Consider the following 20,476-nt stretch of genomic DNA (forward strand, 5'->3'; position numbering starts at 1 on the left):
TATTGTTTATTTCCATTCTTAGAAAACAGTTCACACGATATTTTATAGGAAGTCCAATCAGCACAACCTGGCTCTTACGTTTAATGGATCCATCTTTGGTCCTTCTTTAGATTTACCTTAATCTCACTGTCCTGTCTGATCTGAAATTGAGTTTATGTGTTTCTTCCAATGTCTGTTTCAAAGTTATCTTCAGTCCTGTTATTCCTCGAAACCCTAAACAGACATCCCCTTATTGCTTGAATGTTCACTTAAATTGCATTTTAAATTAATATGTTTGATCTATCTCCAATTTTAACTTCTATGTAAACTCACCATATTAGAATTCCTTACCTCTATTCTTCTCCTCCCTTTTAGATTACACACGCTCTGTGATTATACGACACTAAGCATTGCAAACCCATGCTCTGTGTCATATAATCACATCTTCAATTTCTTGACTACTGTTTTAAAAGTACCATTAAATTAGGAAATTTTTAAACTAAATCTTTAATTTGGTTTCTACATTTTCAAACATTGTCTTAGAGAGCAACTGTAAATTACCTGCAGAATCAAGGATTGCAGATGCTGGTTTACAAAATAAGACACAAAGTGCTTGACTCAAGGGGACAGGCAGCATCTCTGGAGAACATGGATAGGCAATGCTTTGAGTTGGGACCAAAGATGGGTGGCCTATCCGTGTAAATTACCTGTTCTTGATTGGGATGCTCCCCCATCCCAAACTAGGCTGAATGAAAAAAAAACAGGAAGAAATCTTAAAGTATATATATATAATTTATTTCCAGCTATTCATACAGACTTATTCGGGAATTTAACGGGTTTTTTTCAAAATCAAATCATCTTTTGTTGATCAATAAAGAAACATAGTGGCAGACTTGGCATCTTCCCCTGTTGCTTTGAAGTCTCCACTTTGTTGTGTTATCATGTATTTGCCATTGGGAGCCTTGAGGATCAGAACGTTCGAACCAACCAGCTGGATAATGAAGTTGATTGGCTGCTCCCCTGTACCGCTGACATAGCCATCTTTATCCATTTCCCAATACTTGTCTGTGGACACTGACCCAGAACAGAAAGAAACAGACTGATGTTAACTCGGGATTTGCCACTATTCAGATTGAAGGGTTGATTACAGTCTTAACCAAGGATTTCAAACAGAGCACACCAAATAAAGGGCGTTGGGTCTAATAGAACTGTAAAATAGTCTTTGATTTTAAAGTCAGAGAGAAACACTGCACGGAACAGGCCCTTTGGCCCACCAAGTCCACATCAACCATCATCCACCCATTTGCACTAATGTACATAAACTCTATTTCATTCTACCCACATTCCTATAAACTCCCTCCATCTTCTACCACTTATTGAGACATAAGGAATTGCAGAGGAAATGTGTAGGAAAGAACTGCAGATGCTGGTTTAAATCAAAGATAGACACAAAATGCTGGAGTAACTCAGAGGTACAGGGAGTATCTCTGGAGAGAGGGAATGGGTGGGGACAGGCAGCATCTCTGGAGAGAAACGTCACACATTCCTTCTCTCCAGAGATGCTGCCTGTCCCGCTGAGTTACTCCAGCATGTTGTGTCTACCTAAGGAATTGCAGATGCTGGTTGACAAAAGAAAAACACAAAATGAAGGAGAAACTCAGCGGGTCAGATAGCATCACTGGAGGACATTGACAAGGGACATTTTGGATCTGGACCCTTCTTCAGCCTGATTGTAGTAGGGGAGAGAAAGCAGGAATAGAGATGGGGGCAGGATAGAGCCTGATAGGTGAATGCAGGTGAGGGGTTTGATTGGCAGATGGGTGGACAAAGTTAGAGATGAAAGGCTAGAGAAACTTTGATTTATACAGGGAATACTCAGTGCATTTATTGATGTCTCTTGATTACTTCTTGCCTCAGAGTCTCAAGTGGCAGATTCACCTCCAACTGCTAAGCCAAGATTGTATTATCTTTCCTGCATAAATCCCCTTAGATAAAATGTCCAGCTTTATGGATGGATGGATTATTGCAACGAGAATAAAGTCCTGTCTTCGGTGCTGCTTCATGGCCTGCCTCAGTTGCCAGCCTTGAAAAATGTGAAATAAAACAGAACATTTGTAAATTCTGCAGAAAGATAAACACAGAACAAGTGGCACAGAAAAGTGGCTAAACAGAATCAAAGATCCAGTGATTGGGTAAGTAGAGAAAATAGTTCAGATAAAAATGAAATGTTGTCTTTTTCATATTTTTATTTCCAGTAATTCTAGGATCAAATTAATTTCACTGAAACTAAATCTACTTTGATGAGGTTTTGACCCGAAATGTTGCCTATTTCCTTCGCTCCATAGATGGCTGACTCACCCGCTGAGTGTCTCCAGCATTTTTGTCTACCTTCTATGTTGATGAAACAGTTTGTGAAAATAGTGTGCCTATCTGCTTACAGAAAAGAAACTGCTGGAAGAATTCAGCAAATTCAGCAGCATCTGTGGAGGCAAAAGGGTGGACAAGATTTCAGGGTAAAACCCTGCATCAGGACTGAGAGTGAGGAGGGAAGATAACCAGTATATGGAAGTGAGAGGGTGGGATGAAAGAGAGGATGGTAGATGATTGGTGGGAATGGCTGTCAAAACTAAGTGTGGGTGGGAAGAGTATTCAGACAGAGACTGATAGTGTTAGGTGGAAACGTAAGAAGAACAACATTGACAGTAATCTGCCCCCCCCCCCCCCCCCCCCGTTCCCTCCCATATCTGGTTGCACCTATTTGCTACCAGTCTCTGACTCTACGCGTTTCCCTCCCCTCTCCACCTGATTCCATTTGTCCATTGATTTCTTATTTTCTTTTGAGGATGTGTAAACTGTAGACCCTACACTCTCCCCTAGTTCTGAGGGTCACTGACCCAAAACATTAATTAACCAGTTTCTATTTCCATACTGCTTGACTGGCAGAATTGCTTCTGCATTCTTGTTTTTACACCTTTGCAAAAGCACCTCAGAAGTAAAAAAGGAAAGGTAGAAAAATCAGAAAAGAAAAATGTTTTATTCTGGAGTTAACTGGAGCTGTTTAGTAAATCTGAAACCAAAGAAATTTTATTCAAAAGAGTTATTACACTAAGTAAACAGATAATAAACTCACCAAGTTTGAATTGGTAGTAGCCATCTTCATCTGAAGTCATCCGACTTGCCTCATACATGGGCCTGTCTCCATCTAATCTTTGTGTCCCACAACCAAATGCCACAAAGCCAAAATCACTTTGTAATATTAGGAGTGGTCGGTTAACGAGTTTCAAGATGAATTCTTGAGAAATATCTACAAACCAACAATCAAAACGTGTGGTTTAAATCTTCAGGGGTCTTTGATCAATTGTTGCACAGTTTTAGTAGGCAGAATACATATTTGGATCTTTCGATTTTTATTCCTTTATCTTTTTTGCTCTTTGTATGTTTTGGTCAGTGGTCATTTTGTGATCATTAGGTATAAGTTGCTGATGTAGGTATTCAGAGTGTGTCAGGGACTAATAATTTCCTGCTTATTTTATATTAATTTCCCTTCCTTCCCCACCCACCCAAAGGTGAAAGTCATTGCATGGCACCTTATTAATCGATTCATGGAATGCGATTAATATCAGCAGCAGTACCCAAGTTTGTCACTTGTGGAATAAAGGGCGATTAACAAAGTAAGGTCCTGCTTAATTTTGAAGTCATGGATTATTCAGAACTCGTTCAAACTTAATACTGGCAAAATAAAAACCATCTCTTCAGTCATTGGGAGGTTTGATGAAGGTAGTGTATTTGATGTTGTGCATCTGAACTTTCAAAAGACATTTGCTAAAGCATTCATGATGGATGTCAGAAAATCAAAGTGCATTAGATGTGTGTATATATAAATGAGCTAAGGCTCAGAAGTCAGAGTTACAGTGATCATTTGTTTATGAGATGAGGGGTTCTTCTACAGTAGTTTTTAGTAGGAGTTGGTAATGGGTTCACTGCTCTTCTTTGATTTATATTAATGACAGGGACCTGGATATAATACAGGAAATATTTCAAAGTTTGCAGATGATGACAGTTTTACAAATGTAAAAAGCGGGAAATAGGCAGACATTTAACAAATTAAATGTAACATTGGGAAGCAGAAGGGAGTACGAGAGAAACAAAATGAACTGAATGGTTCACTTCTTAGGTGAATGGAGGACCAGAGCATAAGTACCTAGCTATTTTAAGCTCGCAGGGCTGGTTGAAATAAAAGGGACACGAGACCCTTGATTTATGTAGAGACTAGATTACAAAATAAGGAAGCTATGTTCAGCCCTTATCAAGGATACAGAAGTGATTTGTATTGCAATGGTTTCAGGAATTAATGTTTTTTAGTTACTTGGCAAAGACCAGAGTCCCCTTTGTTCAATTTACAGCAGCATCAACAATAAGATTGCATGGAGATGAGGCCAAAAAAAAGGGTTTAGTGGGAGAAGGGAAAGATTGTAGCTAATTTGGAATTATGGTAGTATAGCAATTAAGTAATGGTGGATTCCTACATTAAGCAGTAACCTAATTTGGTCCAATGGTAATAATTAGCCTCCACAGTGGCATTGGCTCACTTGGGCTGCTATAGCAAGGGTTTTGACCATGTGCTGGCTATGGCAGATGAGGAGAAAACAAATCAGCAAATGGTTTGGGAGCGGTCAAGGCGTGCATGGATCTGCGGTAATGTCACCAGATCTGATCTCCAGATAAAGACCTTCCTGAGACATAGAATGGAGTGGACATGCTCTAACTGTCCCTGAGTCAATGCTAGCAGCAGTAGTAGTGTGGCCACAGATTAAGGCATCAATTCCTGCAGTTATCAGTGAGGTGATGCTTTGCTCTGTGCTCAACACTTCCAATAATTAGACTTTTATTGCACTAAAATGACTGGGAAGTGTGCATGGATAATATAAAAGTGGTATCCCAGCAAGAACTCAAGAATTGCTGATTTTTGAGTAATGCAATTTTTGTTGAACAATGTGTTAAAGATTATAAGTTGTGACTTTTTGATCCAAGTGGGCAGATCCTCAGAGGGAGAGAGGGACCGAGGTGGAGCTGGTTACCTGAAATTAGAAAACTCAATGTCCATGCAATCAGATTGTAGGCGGAATATGAGGTATTGTTCATTCAGTTTGCATTTGGTCTCATTCTGGCAATGGATGAGGTCAAGGACAGACAGGTCAATGTAGGAATAGGAGGGAGGAGGGGGGTGCAATTGGAAAGGTTAGCAACTGTGAGCTCTGGGTGACCATACAGTCACTTTGTCTTCATTTGGTCTTTCCGGCATAGAGGAGGCCACGTCAAGATCATATGATGCAGTAGACGAGGTTGGAGAAGGTGCAGGTGAATCTCCGCCACACCTGGAATGATTGTCCATGTCCCTGGATGATGTTGAGAGTACAAGTGTAAGGACAGGTGCTGCACCTTCAACAGTTGCAGGGGAGGGAAGGGTGGTGGGGAATGAACAAACCAGGAGCATCGGAGAGAGTGGTCCTTGCAGAAAGCTGAAAGGGTTGGGGAGGGAAAGATGCGACAGGTCCTGGGAACACAGTGGAGCTGGCAGAAATGTCGAAGAATGATGTGCTGGATGTGAAGGGTAAACGTTGAATACCTAAGAGGAATCCCTATTCTGCTTGGGGGAAACAGGTTGTGAGCAGATGTGTGACAATTGGAAGAAATGCAGCTGAGAGCAACATCAACCACTTTAAGGTTGGGAGGAGGGGTTTAGCTCCATTTCCTGAAAAAGGAGAACATCTCCAAAGTCCTTGAGTGGAAGGTTTCATCTCTTGTGTCTCCATACATTTGGTTTGTTGAATTGGAATCACAAGTTGAGAATTAACCCAGTTCGCTGCTGCTCTGAGTACTCTACCAGGCCATTGGAGGCAAATATATATGCATACATTTATAAATAATAAATTGTTACTCACCAGCTGAAAAGTATCCTACCACAAGCTGACCAGTGGACTTTGTGATGAGGAGTTTTCCATCTCCTGTCTTTATCGTCACCTTAGGTCCATTGTACACAATATTAAACCAACAATCATCAGTCAGAATAGAGCTTCCCACAATCGTATTTTGAGGACCCTAAAGACATTTTAAAAAAAAGTAATTTGATGCAAGTTTTGATACTTTTGTCTATCTTTGACTTTGAACTTTTCCAATTTTCGTGGACTTGAACCATTACTCTGTTACTATCTCCACAGACACTGTCTGGCCTGCTGATTAGTTCCAATATTTCCTGCTTTGATTTAAAGAACAGAATTGTGGCCACTGACTCTCAACTGAACATTAAATGGTACATACAACATTGCAATAGTTAATCACATAGAACAATTTCTTAAGGCAAATGTGACTGGGCACTTAATATATATCAGTCACAAAAGAGTATATATACCAAAGATCTTATAGCAGATAGATAGATACCAGACTGCCTCTGGACTGATATCATTGCAGCTCTTTTACACTGTTAGCTAAGACACAGATAACCTTTCCAACCATTATGCTCCACATTTTGAGGATTTGAAATCAGAGCAACAAAACGATCAAATTTGGCAATTTACACCCAATCTGCACCTGATTACTTCACTCCCTACCAAGTTTCTCAATCAGATCTTTAATTAATTACTTACCACTGAAAGATAGTCCTTTCCAAAACCAAGAAAGCAAGCTTTCCTAGTCGTGTTATTGATGATTATCTGAAAGATTTCAGTGTCTGTTACTTGCGTCTGTAGAGCATGGACATCGGCACCTTACAAAGGATCACAATAGTACTTCAGTGAAAAATTACATGTGATTTATTTGCATTTATAAATTATAACTTTTTTGTCTGTTTTCATTTTCTCTCTTACTCAAAAGGTGGGTAGTAATTCGCAGAACTTGTTATGGTGCATGTGGCGCAGTGGTAGGGCTGCTGCCTTACAGCGGCAGAGACCCAGGTTCGATCCTGATTACGGGTGTTGCCTGTACAGTTCTCTCTGTGTCTGCTGTTTTCCCCGGGTGCTCAGGTTTCTTCCCACACTTCAAAGGCGTACAGGTTTGTTGGTTAATTGGCTTCGGTAAAATTGTAAATTATCCCTAGTATGTAGGATAATGCTAATGTACAGGGATCCCTGGTCAGTGTGGACTCGGTGGGTCGAAGGGCCTTTCTCAGTGCAGTATCTCTAAACTAAATTAAATTAAACTAAACCTACATGTCTATGTGAAGAGTGGATCAAGTTTTGAATGGAACTAGACGCTTCATGTTAACAAAAAGAATCAGGATTATTAGAAATATAGTAAAGTGACTCTGAATGGATGGCCCAAAATATTTATTTTATTTTTAATTTATTTATAGTAATTTATTTATGTGTATTTATTTATTTATTTCATTTTTCTTTTCCTTCCCAAGATGGTGCCTGTCTGTGGCCAGCAGCACAGCAGAAAATCATCAAATATAATAGTTCTCGGCTTACCTGTATAAAAGAAACAGCAGAAACCAGCGCTGTAACTGACAAGCTGCTAATGCATTTAAACGCATTAGCACTATTGCGATCTACCGGCACCAACGGTGCTGCCGACTGCAAGGGAATTCCCGATCGCAGGGGAATCCCAGACCTGGCGGAGGATCGCAGGAACAGTATGTACTGTACCTGGAAACACCGGGGCGGCCTCCATTGTGTCCGGAAATGTGGCCGGCGGGAGCAGGACTACGTCATCAAAAAGGAACTGCAGCTGCTGGAATATCGAAGGTACACAAAATTGCTGGGGAAACTCAGCGGGTGCAGCAGCATCTATGGAGCGAAGGAAATAGGCGACGTTTCGGGCCGAAACGTCGCCTATTTCCTTCGCTCCATAGATGCTGCTGCACCCGCTGAGTTTCCCCAGCAATTTTGTGTACCTAGGACTACAAGTCAGACTGAAGTGCAGGGGACTACGGCTTCCTCTCACAACCACACTACTAGCCAATGCACAATCGCTTGGAAATAAAGTGGAGGACTTAAGGTCAATGCTGCTTTATCAAAGGGAACTGAGAGAATGCTCTGTGTTCTGTTTCACAGAGACATGGCTCACCCCAAGCTCCCCAAACTCAGCCGTCCAGCCTGAAGGTTTCTCCATCCAATGTATGGAGCGAACGCAGGTATCTGGGAAAGGGAGAGGTGGGGGCATCTGCCTCATGGTCAACTCCTCGTGGTGCTCAGACGTGGCAGTTCTGTCTAACTTTTGCTCTTTGCACCTGGAACATCTGGCATGAAGTGCCGCTCCTTCTACCTCCCGAGGGAATTCACCTCCATCATCCTGACCGTGGCCTACATCCCAGGCAGATGTCCGTCTAGCATTGGATGAGCTGCACGCCGTGGTCAACAAGCACCCGGAAGCCTTTACCATCATAGCTGGGGACGTCAACAAAGCCAACCTGAAAAAATCACTCCCAAACTACCACCAACATGTCGCCTGCAGTTTCAGAGGATTAAACACCCTTGACCACTGCTATACGACCATCAAGGATGCCTATCACTCTATCCCTTGCCCTCACTTTTGGAAATCCAACCATTCAGCGGTGCTGCTTCTTTCTGCATGCAGTCAGCTACTGAAAAACGCACCCCCAGAGGCGAGGACTGCACAGAGATGGTCTGGGGAGGCAGAGGAACAACAACAGGACTGCTTGGAATCAGTAGACTGGGTAATATTCAAGGACTCGGAAAAGGACCTGAATTAATTTGCCACATTCGTTACAGACTTTGCCTTCCATCACAGTGAGGAATGTTGATTCCACTGTGGTGGATGTTTAGACAATAGACAATAGGTGCAGGAGTGGGCCATTCGGCCCTTTGAGCCAGCACCGCCATTCAATGTGATCATGGCTGATCATTCCCAATCAGTACCCCATTCCTGCCTTCTCCCCATATCCCCTGACTCCACTATTTTTAAGAGCCCTATCTAGCTCTCTCTTGAAAGCATCCAGAGAACCTGCCTCCACCGCCCTCTGAGGCAGAGAATTCCACAGACTCACCACTCTCTGTGAGAAAAAGTGTTTCCTCGTCTCCGTTCTAAATTGCTTACTCCTTATTCTTAAACTGTGGCCCCTGGTTCTGGACTCCCACAACATCGGGAACATGTTTCCTGCCTCTAGCGTGTCCGAACCCTTAACAATCTTATATGTTTCAATGAGAAAACCTCTCATCCTTCTAAACTCCAGAGTGTACAAGCCCAGCTGCTCCATTCTCTCAGCATATGACAGTCCCGCCATCTTGGGAATTAACCTTGTAAACCTATGCTGCACTCCCTCAACAGCAAGAATGTCCTTCCTCAAATTAGGGGGCCAAAACTGCACACAATACTCCAGATGTGGTCTCACTAGGGCTCTGTACAACTGCAGAAGGACCTCCTTGCTCCTATATTCGATTCCTCTTGTTGGCCAACATGCCATTCACTTTCTTCACTGCCTGCTGTACCTGCATGCTTACTTTAATTGACAATTGGAGTCCACAAGTGGAAAGTTAAATTGATTGGACATGATTTGGAAAAGCACACACCTGTCTATATAAGGTCCCACACACAGTTGACAGTGCATGTCAGAGCAAAAACTAAGCCATGAAGACGAAGGAATTGTCCGTAGACCTCCGAGACAAGATTGTGTCAAGACACAGATGTGGGGAAGGGTATAAAACTATTTCTGCAGCATTGCAGGTCCCGAAGAGCACAGTGGCTTTCGTCATTCTTAAATGGAAGAACTTTGAAACCACCAGGACTCTTCATAGAGCTGGCCGCCCGGCCAAGCTGAGCAATCGGGGGAGAAGGGCCTTTGTCAGGGAGGTAACCAAGAACCTGTTGGTCTCTGTAGAGATGGGAGAACCTTCCAGAAGGCCAACTATATCTGCAGCACTCCACTAATCAGGCCTTTATGGTAGAGTGGCCAGACGGAAGCCTCAGTTTCGTCCCACATCTACCAAATACCAAGGACATGTGGGTTTGTAGGTTAATTGGGCTCTGCAAAATTGCCCCTAATGTGTATGGAGTGGATGAGAAAGTGGGATAACAGATGAATGGGTGATTGATGGTTGGTGTGGACTCAGTGGGTTGAAGGGCCTGTTTCCAGGCTGCTTCTCTAAACTAAATAAACGGTATTTGATACTGCCTGACCCACTGTATTCCTGCAGCAGATTGTGTCCTTTTTCTGTATATCAGCACCTGCAGTTCCTTGTTTCTACATTATTCAGCGTTCTTCTACAAACTTGGTAGGGAAGCTAAAATGATTCATGTTCCCATACCTAACATCTAAATTGTTTGTGAAAGTTTCCATGACGTTTCCCAATGTCACAATGTCTTTTTTGCTTCTTACCTGGGCTAATACTGACATATTTGCAGCTAAACAGTGATCGAATGGTGACTTGGCCAAGGCTTGGGTCAGGTGAGAAGAGTTCATCCAGACTGGGACTGTCACATTTAAAAGTTCGAATATAGTTGTCCCTTCCACTCAAAAATCTTCCATCAGTGTCCTTTAAGCAAAACATTCCACACCTTATCTCTGGGATGTACAAAGTCCGTGATGACTGATATCCCTCAAGCTTTCCATTGCAGGCAATAAGATCTCCACAACTTGTCCTTATGCTGTATTTCTTCTCTTCAAGAACAAAATGAAAGGCAACATTTTTAAAAATATCATACTAAATTTTAATATTATAACTTATTTGGATATTTCTAAGATTAATTGGTTACAGTCAACAACAAAACTATGTTATAGCTCTGTGTTTAAGAAGGAACTGCATGCAGATGCTGGAAAATCGAAGGTACACAAAAATGCTGGAGAAACCCTTGAGTTTCGGTCCGAAACGTTGCCTATTTCCTTCGCTCCATAGATGCTGCTGCACCCGCTGAGTTTCTCCAGCATTTTTGTGTACCTATGTTATAGCTCTGATTGAAATCACTCAAAATATTTATTCTCAATGCCTCTGTGGTCCAAAATTATCACTCAATAGCTAACTTCCTTTTCTGTTCAAAGTCCTCGAACAAGTAGGTTTAGGTTTAATTTTATTATTGTCATGTCTACTGAGGAACAGTAAAAAAAAACTTTGTTTTGCATGCTATCTAATCAAACTAGATACAATCAAGCTGATCTCAAGTGCAACAAGTAGAGCAAAGGAAGTGATACAGAGTGCAGAATATACACTATAGTTCTCAACATTATAGCACAACAGTTTCGGAATCATTTATTAAATACATGCCCATATTTGAGGTTTACCACAGGATAATCTGGATCTGGATTTGTGATCTGGGTGCCAATGTTAACATGGTCAGTATGTTTGTGGATGACACCAAAATTGGTGGTGTAATAATGGTCAGTGGAGAAGATTATCGAAGATTACAGCAGGATCTAGATAAACTGGGGAAGGGAGACAAGGAATGGCAGGTGGAATTTAACCTAAACAAATACAAGGTGCTGCATTTGATGAATTAAACAAGGGCAAAACATGCACAGTAAATGGTAAGACCTTGAAGATTGTTGAAGAGCAAGAGATCTAGAGGTGCAGGTACATTGTTCCCACAAAGTGGTGATGCAGGTAATAATAATAATAATAAATTTTATTTAATGGGCGCCTTTCAGACATCTCAAGGACACCTTACATAGTAATCGGAATAAAAACATATAATCGGAATATAACAAGTAATAAAGACATCACAGAGACACAAATTAAAAACAGAATTCAATCCAAAAACAGAAAATCAAAAACACTGTGTGAAGAGTAGACTGGGTAGTGAAGGTGGCATTTGACACACCTTCTTTCACTGATTAGGGCATTAGGAACAGGAGCTGGGATGTCATGCTACAACTGTGCAAGTCATTGGCGAGACCACAGTTGGAGTATTATGGACAGTTCTGGTCGCCCAGTTATAGGAAGGTTATCATTAAGCTGGAAAGGATGCAGAAAAGATTCATGAGGATGTTATTGGGAATGGAGGGCTTGAGATCATTAGCAGCTACACTTTCATCTCCAAAAGTTTTAAACTCACAAGTTGCTATTATGTTATTCTATCTCTTTAACTCCCTCTTTAACCTGCCCCAAACACCTACTTATTTGACCAAATGTTTGGTTAGCTGATGAAAATATCATCTTATAAACCACAGTGTAAGTCTTTTCTATTATAATACTTGTCTGAAACGCTTTGGAATGATGTACTACATTAACATTTTTATACAGGTTAATATTGTTGATAGTTTCAATCATGGCAGCACGATTGTTACAAATGGCATCACTTCCTCTGAAAAAGAATTCCAGCTCCAGTATCTCCTGGTGAAAACGGAAAATGTCAGATTCATCATTAAAGGCCTTGCTAACCTTTAAGGCCTTCAATCAGAGGGTGGTAAATCTGTGGAATTCATTGCCACAGAAGTCTGTGGAGGCCAAGTCAGTTGATATTTTTAAGGTTATTGACAGATTCTTGATTGGATGTAAGGGGTTGTGAGAAGAAAGCAGGAGAATGGGATTGAGAGCAAAAGATGGATCAGCTATGATTGAAAATGGTAGAGTAGACTTGATGGGCCGAATAGCCTAATTCTGCTCTGTAACATATGAACTTACATGATAGTGCCAACAATATTTAAACGTATTTTCAGTTTTAGTGATCTGTGTACCTTTGAAGTTAAAGATGAGTGTCACAACACAGTCTCGGCCCCAGGGTAATTCGCTGTCACACTGCACTGCATTCGCAGTGATGTCGTAACGCAGATATTTCTTTTTGCCCTGATTAAACATGTTGATGTTGGGATGAATAGCCAGGTGTATCACCCATTTTTCACTCTCTGTGATTGCCTGGGCAAAACAAGTGATATTATCCTCTGCTCCTCCCAAGTAACGTTTTGACTCCTCAGATTGGAAGGAGACCTTGCCATCTGCATGTGTAATCATCACAAACTTGTTATAAGGATTAGGAATCTCCTGATCACATGTGATCTTCCCATTATTATCTCCAGCTAAGTACCTCCTCAGAGAACTCCTGACGTGGACCATAGGAGAACTTTCCTTCAAAAACTCAATGGTCCAAATCTGTTTTATCTTCAACATATTACTGGTAGCATTCACTCTGAAATTGAAGTTCTCTGCTGTCAGGTATTTCTGGGCTGAGTTGATCAGACCAACTGGAAGCACTCTATAAACCATCTTCCCTTGTCGTATTTTAAGCTACGGGTTTACCACTGCGGGGTTACTTTAACAACTTTGTGACATCAGAGTATTGGAGCAGGGTAACTACAGTGATGGAATATACCTTTATGACATCAGGCAAAATCACTGTGAAACAAGTGCATAAAACATAAAGATTGTTATATCACAAGTTGTAGAGTTTGAAAAACTGCCATGGCGGGAATATCTCTGAATTCTAGCCTCTCAATTTAAAATTAAATACTTTTTCCAAACAAAAACATTGATTTGGTAATTCCTAACCAGGTTACTGTTGGCTTAGAGTTGTTTATCTAAATTGAAGTTTACCCAAATTAAATTAAAAGTTAGTAGCAAAACACCAAAACATGAGGAAAAAATATTATTTGCCCTATTGCCAGACAGAATCACATCTCGTATAGCTAAATAAATTGGAAAAGTTGATTAGAAAAACCTTTCACGTCCAAGAGAAGTGATGATTAAGGTATTTTCTCCATTGTCCTTGTATACCATGCTGTCTAGAAGCTATGAATTGGGAGTTGCTTTTATAATTCTACCTCTCTCAGCCACCAAATCTAACCCAGAAGGATGGTCCAGTCTCTCGCTTGCTTAAAATTTAATTTACAGAAAATTATTGTAGTTAACATGTAGCAAGAGTGAAGAAACATTGGTCAGAAACTTAAGTGAACGAAGAACCATGAACACGATCTATGATTTATTTATCGTGCAGCACAACGCCTTATGGTCTGATGCAAAGATCTTATAGCAGAGCTATAGGATCTTTGGTCTGATGATCTGCAGTCTCCACAGTCAATTATTGTTAAATTAATTTATCTCCCTCTTGATGTTTAAAATAATGCAATTTTGAATGTTCAGAAGTTTCCTTATTGCAATGATCACCTGAGCGACGTACCCTGGAAGACAAAGCGATGTAAGTGACAATGTAATAACAAATTTAGGCAACGATAAATGCACCTCGAGTCACTAATAGTGAACTTAATAGCAAAACAGCAATGACTAAAATGACATTATGTGAGCACATGTACTACAACAAAGAAATCTCAGCAAGCCATTGTTGTATTAAATCTGCTGCTTTAAAACACTGAACCATAAACACTCAGCATCAAAGGAGGCACTAAATTTATTCCGAACAGTTGACCGTACAAAGCAAAAACATAAAAATCAGACATTAGGGAAGTATCTGTGGGGAAAAAAAGAGTCAATGTTTCAAGGATGGAGGCCCTTCATCGAAACTGTTCAGGTGACAACCCTCCGACCTGAAATATGAGTTTCTTTCAAAAGATTCACAATTTTATTAAAGAAAATTCCACCTTTTTTACATTTTAATTGGGCATCTTATCCTGAAGCGTTCCAGATTAGCCCATGAGTTGAAATATATTCTCAGCATTTATCCAGCCAAACCCTTCAGAATCCTAAACATTTCAATAAGATAATTTCTCATTCTTCTATCTCCAATGAGTACTGGCGCAACCTGCTTCAACTTTCCTCGTAAGATCCCTTCATCTCAGGAAACAACAGTGAACTTTCTCGGAATTGCTTTTAATTTAAACATTTTCCTTTTATAAGGAAACTAAAACTGTGCACTTTTGAAGGCGTGGGCTAATTAATATCTTGTACAAATGCTGTAAGCCACTTTTGTACTATGCCAGAGGTCTGCATTTTATTTTTTGTTGTTGCTTGTTATACTTGTTCGAAAACTGTGCCTCTTGTACAAGAACACGCTCAGCAGCACATAAGCATTGTATAATCACTCTCCATATATTCTATTCCTAAACATCACCTATCTGTGCTCTCCATGGATGCTGCCTGACCTGCTGAGTTACTCCAGTATTTTGCATCTTTCCTCTGCATAGTTCTACATTAACCCAATGCTTGTGCAGTAGCCTCTATGTGTGCCTTGTCAAATGTGATTATGGAAACTGAAATAAATTTATTTGCCAGCTGCCTTTATCCACTTTGTTTGTTATATCCAATAAATATATCAAATACAATTTCTCTTAGATAAAACCATGTTTGTTGAGTCTGATTGATCACATTAATTTTCCAAGTGTTCTGCTATTATTTCTTTGGTAATGTTTTCTTGTGTTTCCCCAACATGTCAGACTAATTGGTCGAACACATATTGCTCACTGTCTCCTTCCTTTCTTAATTAGGCATGGTGCAATCTGCTTCAACCTTTCCAGCTCAAAGATTACAAACAATGCCTTCATTATCTCTGCAGCCATATCCAGGATGCAGGTCACCAGGTTCAAGAGACTTACCGGCCTTTGGATTCTCAGATCCTTTTCTCAAGAGATGGATTTTTTTTTAAATAGTCCTCTTCCTTTTGCTCTCAGATATTCCACTGTAGATGGAATGCTATAACTGAAGGCACAAAGAAAATACTTATTCAAAGTCTCTGCTGTTTCCTTTCTTTCCATTAATTCTTAAATCATTTTCTAAAGAACCAACACGTATCTTACCTCCTCACTTTTTATAGGCTTGTATAAAAGCTTTTAGTATTTTCTTTTCTATTGTCTCCTGCTTGGGGTGGATGATCAACACAGTATATAGTACTCTAGCTACAACCTAACTAGTACAGAAATTCCAGACTCAACTAGTAAAGACTAATAACCCTTCTGTCCGTCTAGCATTTTTGCTTCCTACGTATGTTTAACAATCCTACACGTTTAAAGGTATGTTTAAAGTGTTCCTCCACACATCTCAATTCCTACTAAAATTCTGGGCACTCATTTTGATTCTCTTCCCCTATATCCCTCATTTTTAATTGTCTTGAACAAAGGTAATGGATCCCATAACTCACTAACTGCTATTTTGCAAATGAATTTCCAAATTTTTGTGGGCCATGTTTTCAATTCAGGTTGAATAATTTTAAAAATATTTGCAAATTGGATTATCAAGGAACCTAGCTTTACTAGATTTGTGAGCATAGTATGCAGTTGGATAGGACATAAGTTTGGTCCAAGGGTACCCACGACTTCAATTCATTGTATTTGATCCTTGTGGAAAGTTAGCTGCAGATGTGTCTCATCTGTAGGTTGTTCCTCTACAAATGCAGCTCTTGAAAATAAAAAGACAGCAAGGTATCAGGAATCTACATTTTAATGCACAGGAGTGTACTTTGTGTCACTAAAATATACAGATTAACAAGCTACAAAAGAAAACACGCAACAATTTAATTTTTTTAATTTCACAGTAAACGCACAAGCACAGTACAAAGTCACTGACAAATTGCTTGTCATTAAATTGGTACAACTAAAAAAAATATTTTTTACCATTTTAAAAAAGAAAGCAGAAAACTGTCCCAAGTGAAGAAAGATTGAAATTCTATGTGGAATGCTTTAGTTCTTCCATCATTTCTCCTGCATTCCTCTCCTCCCCTCTAGTACTGGCACCAACTGCAGCAGCACCAGGCCAGCAGGTGCCAACCCAGCTGCAAGTCTCAGGATATTCATGGTATTCTCATTTCAAACTCTCCAAAATGCAAAGCACGAAAGAAATAAAATCAAAATCTTAATGGTCTAGCCTAATTTAGGGCTTAAAAGAAAAAAACATTCCACACAAAGCTTGCTGGCAAATTTCAGAAATTCTCACCATTAGTATGTTGCCTATGCAACAAGTCATCAAGGTGTACTTTGAAATAAATCACTTGATTAGTAGCTACGTTTTCAGCAGTGATTCGTTTGTCTCACTTGCTTTTCCTTCATGGTCTACACTACATTAGTCCTCAGGTAGAAACTTCCTACAAAGCACCTAAACAGCAACATGTGTTATCATTCAAGATTACTATCACTGACCTCCATCATGACGCTATTGAAGACATTATTGCACAATATGGTGTTCAGTTTTTTAAGCCTACTTAAAACTATTGAAAAGTATGTCACTTTAAAGCTGGATGTGTGCAAACAACAGCTCTTCATAACTGAAAACAATTGGTTTTGGGATTAGAAAAATCCAGCTTGAACCAAAATGCTGAGGGTTCACCATACTCATTTGTGTCACTAGATGTCATCAATGTGCATTAATTTATTGTACACGAGTGTATCCTGATCTGGTGTGAATGACCACTTCTTTTCCAGCGGAGAACGGGCATGACAAAGGCTACAGCAGTCTTCAAGGCTTTAATAACACCAAGTAATTTAGTTAGAAAATTCACAAAAAAGAGTCCCTGGGACAACCCAGCTCTTTAAAAGGCGCAGCCATTGACATTATCAGCTATTGATGAGGGGGGAGCCTGTATTATATTGATTGTGAACTAGTGGGGCTTTCATTTAAGATGATTGGGAGCCAGTTACATATGTTATTCCAATAGTTCACTAAGGACATCCAGTGGCAAAGAGCAAAATGTATTTCACAAAGATTGCAGTGGTGTCATAACAATGTTTTATCATTTCTCACCATCCTACTGTGGCAGAACTGTAGCTGGCCCTGCTGCAGTATACCTGACAATGTGCGATTCATAAAGGCTTAGAAAATTCAATGTCTTCTTACTTCTTGGGAAGGGAAAGATTTGTCTTGCTTACTGCATTATCTGTCACCAAGATTGTTGTCAACACTTGCCCAGTAATTCTCAACAACTTATTCTAATCCTTTAAACAAGTTAAACAGTTAATTGTAGGCATTGTCTTTTGTTATTATTTATTATCTATTAAAAATAATAAGTTCAGTAAGATTTCCTCTTTTAAAGTAACAGTGATGTGAAGTAACGTTGAGCCCGGCTAAGTGACTGGAGAGGATTTCCAAGAACTAAGCTTGGCACAAAGGAAAACTGCTCACTAGGAGTGGCTAGAAGTTACTTGAACAATCTGAGATCACTAGCATGCTGTAATTTAGCTTTTAAAAATTCTTCAGGTAACAATAAATTGTAGGGGGTTCTCTACACATGGTTTTTACTAAAAAAATCTGTATTTTATATTGTAAAAGATACTAAAAAACGTCATTTATTTATCTTAAATTTACAACCAAAATACTTTTCCAACTCTACTATCACAAAGAAAAATTAATTCTGTTGGCTGGGTGTGATCCAAGTTGACATCAGGGTGCCTACGGGGTGATCTGGATGACGACAGCACTGTCTATATACAATTTTTTTAAAATAGGGTCTTCAACCAGGTCTTGGCACAAAAGGTTTCTTTGTCCTGCACCCCATTCTCTCCAAATACAAAAAAAATTAAAAAAAACATTTACTCTTTGACTGGAGCAGGAGCACTGAGGGTCAGTATTCATCTGTGCACTTGCAACATGGAAAATGTTAAAATTCCTGACAGGAACATATCATTCTGATTGCTATCGTCAATTAAATCATGAGATACCAGAAGACCTGTTCCAATGTGTCCACAGAAAACAAAACAGATAACATTAATGTAGGGTTTTATTCAAGATGATGCATATTACTGAAGACATTATACCCTTAAACGTTTGATCAATGACTCTGAGCAAGTTCAGGCTCAATGCCATCTGTGAGCAATGAAAATATTGGCATGGTCAATCATGGCAAACTATAAAACATGCAACCTCCTTTTGAAGATGTCCTCCCAGCCAACTGCACCTATAGTAAAAAGATCTGACCAGCCAGCAACCTTTAAAGAAACTGAGAATGTATAAAATGTTTAATGTAATTGTTGAAAACAGGTTGTTCGACATAATATGTTCCAGAAATCCACTTCCATCTGGAGAAATTCTTCAAGTTGCAGCTGTGTGTGTACTAATACTTCAGGCACACACCTCTCCCAAGAATTCAGCTCCTTTCTTCACTCGTTTCAAAATGTCTTCCTGATTTTTTTTTAAATTTTTCTCCTGCTCCAGGATCTGTACAAAGGTGAAAATTCTCCTCTGCAGATTGATGGCAGGAAGAGAGAGAGGAAGAGGAGAAAAATAAGAGGTATTAATTTCAGTTTGATGAGACCCACAAGCGTAAGGCTATAGCACTGATACACCTTCCATTAAAATAATCACATTGATCTTCCACTTTCCTCCATTCTTCGCCTCTTCTCAACCCATTGGCTTGTTATAATGGTTAAACTGGATTAATACTTCTACCACCACGCCGATCTAGTCCTTCTGCATCGGACCACAGAGGGAGGTGGGGGAGAAGGTATGTAGAGAGACGCCTACCCTGCCCTCAATTAATGTCAAAGCATTTGCACTTTCCAGCAGGGTCAGTGAATTCTGAACAAGAACACAAAACTAGTTAATTGTTCTCCTTCTAGTTTGGTTACAGATGTGGCATCCATATTACTAATATTTAAAGCAGAATGGAGCAAACGTGATTTCAAGAGGTGTGTCCTTCAGATCTTGCATTAGATTCAAAGTTGAAATAGTTAAAATTTCATCTTTAATTAATACCATCATCCCAACACTTTTTTGGGAATCTGCTGTACAACGAGGCCTCTCTATTTGCTTACACCACAAGAGCCCCTGCATCATACAGAAATTAATTGGGTGCAGAATTAGAAGATAATAGCAATGTTATTATCACACTTCAACTGTTCTTGTTTACGAAGCGTACCTTAGCGGTGCCTATATTCCCTGTCCCGATCTCTTTCTCTGTCACGGTCTCGGTCTCTATGCCGATCACGTTCCCTGCTTCTCTCACGATAATAATCTTCATGTCGATCTTCACTGTGAGAGCGCTCCCTGTGCCTGCGGCTCCTGTCGTGGGAACGGCTGTACTCTCGGTCTCGTGATCGATCTCTTTTTCTGCTAATGCAAATTTAATTCAACCATAATTTCAGCAGCAATGCTTGATTGCGTATTTGAATGTCGATACAGTTATAAGAGATAAGACACAAAGTGCTGGAGTAACTCTGTGGGTCAGGCAGTATCTCTGAACAAAAAGGATGGGGACATTTCGGGTCAGCATGAAGAAGTGTTCCAACCAGAAATGCCACCCATCCTTTTTCTCCAGAGATGCTGCCTTACCCGCTTAGTTACTCCAGCACTTTGTGTCTATCTTTGGTATAAACCAGCATCAGCAGTTTTTTGTTTCTAGTTATACGAGTGTCAATTAACTAAAAAAGAAAATATAAAATTTTATTTTTTATTTTATTTAACCTTTATTTAACCAGAAGTCTCATTGAGATTTAAAATCTCTTTTACAAGAGAGTCCTGGCCAAGACAGGCAGCAGCACAGTTCCACAGTTACAGACAATAATTTAAAAACAACAGAGAACATATAAATAGAGTCACAGTCAGAACATCATCAAACAAAGCATGTACAGACTGAAGAGCCCGCTTCAACCTCATTAAGAAGGGATTTAAACCTGTTTATAGAAACCAGCTCCTTAAGTTTCAGTTCATTCTGCAGCTGGTTCCATGCGAAGGGAGCA

The 20,476-nt window shown here is 39.9% G+C and overlaps 2 protein-coding genes across 3 annotated transcripts in view; both read right to left on the reverse strand.

The window, feature by feature from the left end:
• Positions 1–753: 753 nt before the first annotated feature.
• Positions 754–13,394, reverse strand: LOC116984740 (fascin-like). Its single transcript, XM_033039090.1, has 6 exons — positions 12,605–13,394; positions 10,313–10,594; positions 6,624–6,742; positions 5,922–6,078; positions 3,110–3,283; positions 754–1,053 (listed from the first exon to the last, which is right to left on the reverse strand). The coding sequence occupies exons 1-6, from the start codon at positions 13,128–13,130 to the stop codon at positions 848–850; spliced, it is 1,464 nt and encodes a 487-aa protein (XP_032894981.1). The 5' UTR covers positions 13,131–13,394; the 3' UTR covers positions 754–847.
• A 2,838-nt stretch (positions 13,395–16,232) lies between these two features.
• cpsf7 (cleavage and polyadenylation specific factor 7) overlaps positions 16,233–20,476 on the reverse strand; it is a 54,705-nt gene continuing 50,461 nt past the window's right edge. Inside the window, exons 8-9 of one of the 2 annotated variants that reach the window (XM_033039089.1) lie at positions 19,657–19,847; positions 16,233–18,980 (exon numbers count right to left, since the gene is read on the reverse strand). In XM_033039089.1, coding sequence (XP_032894980.1) covers positions 19,658–19,847 — 190 coding nt within the window. In that variant the 3' untranslated portion in view covers positions 16,233–18,980; position 19,657. Of the gene's footprint in view, positions 18,981–19,656; positions 19,851–20,476 lie in introns of both variants that reach the window. The other variant, XM_033039088.1, reaches the window with a different exon arrangement.

The sequence above is a fragment of the Amblyraja radiata genome, chromosome 20, assembly GCF_010909765.2.
Source record: "Amblyraja radiata isolate CabotCenter1 chromosome 20, sAmbRad1.1.pri, whole genome shotgun sequence".
In the NCBI taxonomy this organism is placed as follows: domain Eukaryota; kingdom Metazoa; phylum Chordata; class Chondrichthyes; order Rajiformes; family Rajidae; genus Amblyraja; species Amblyraja radiata.

Bases quoted from the DNA above. Each gene is read 5' to 3' on its own strand.
- LOC116984740 (XM_033039090.1), bottom strand. From the start codon at position 13,130: ATGGTTTATAGAGTGCTTCCAGTTGGTCTGATCAACTCAGCCCAGAAA. The intron at 6,743-10,312 runs GTAAGAAGCAAA...ATCCTTTGTAAG, and splicing joins ATATGTCAGTATTAGCCCAG to GTGCCGATGTCCATGCTCTA. The intron at 3,284-5,921 runs GTGAGTAACAAT...GTTGGTTTGTAG, and splicing joins GGTAGGATACTTTTCAGCTG to ATATTTCTCAAGAATTCATC.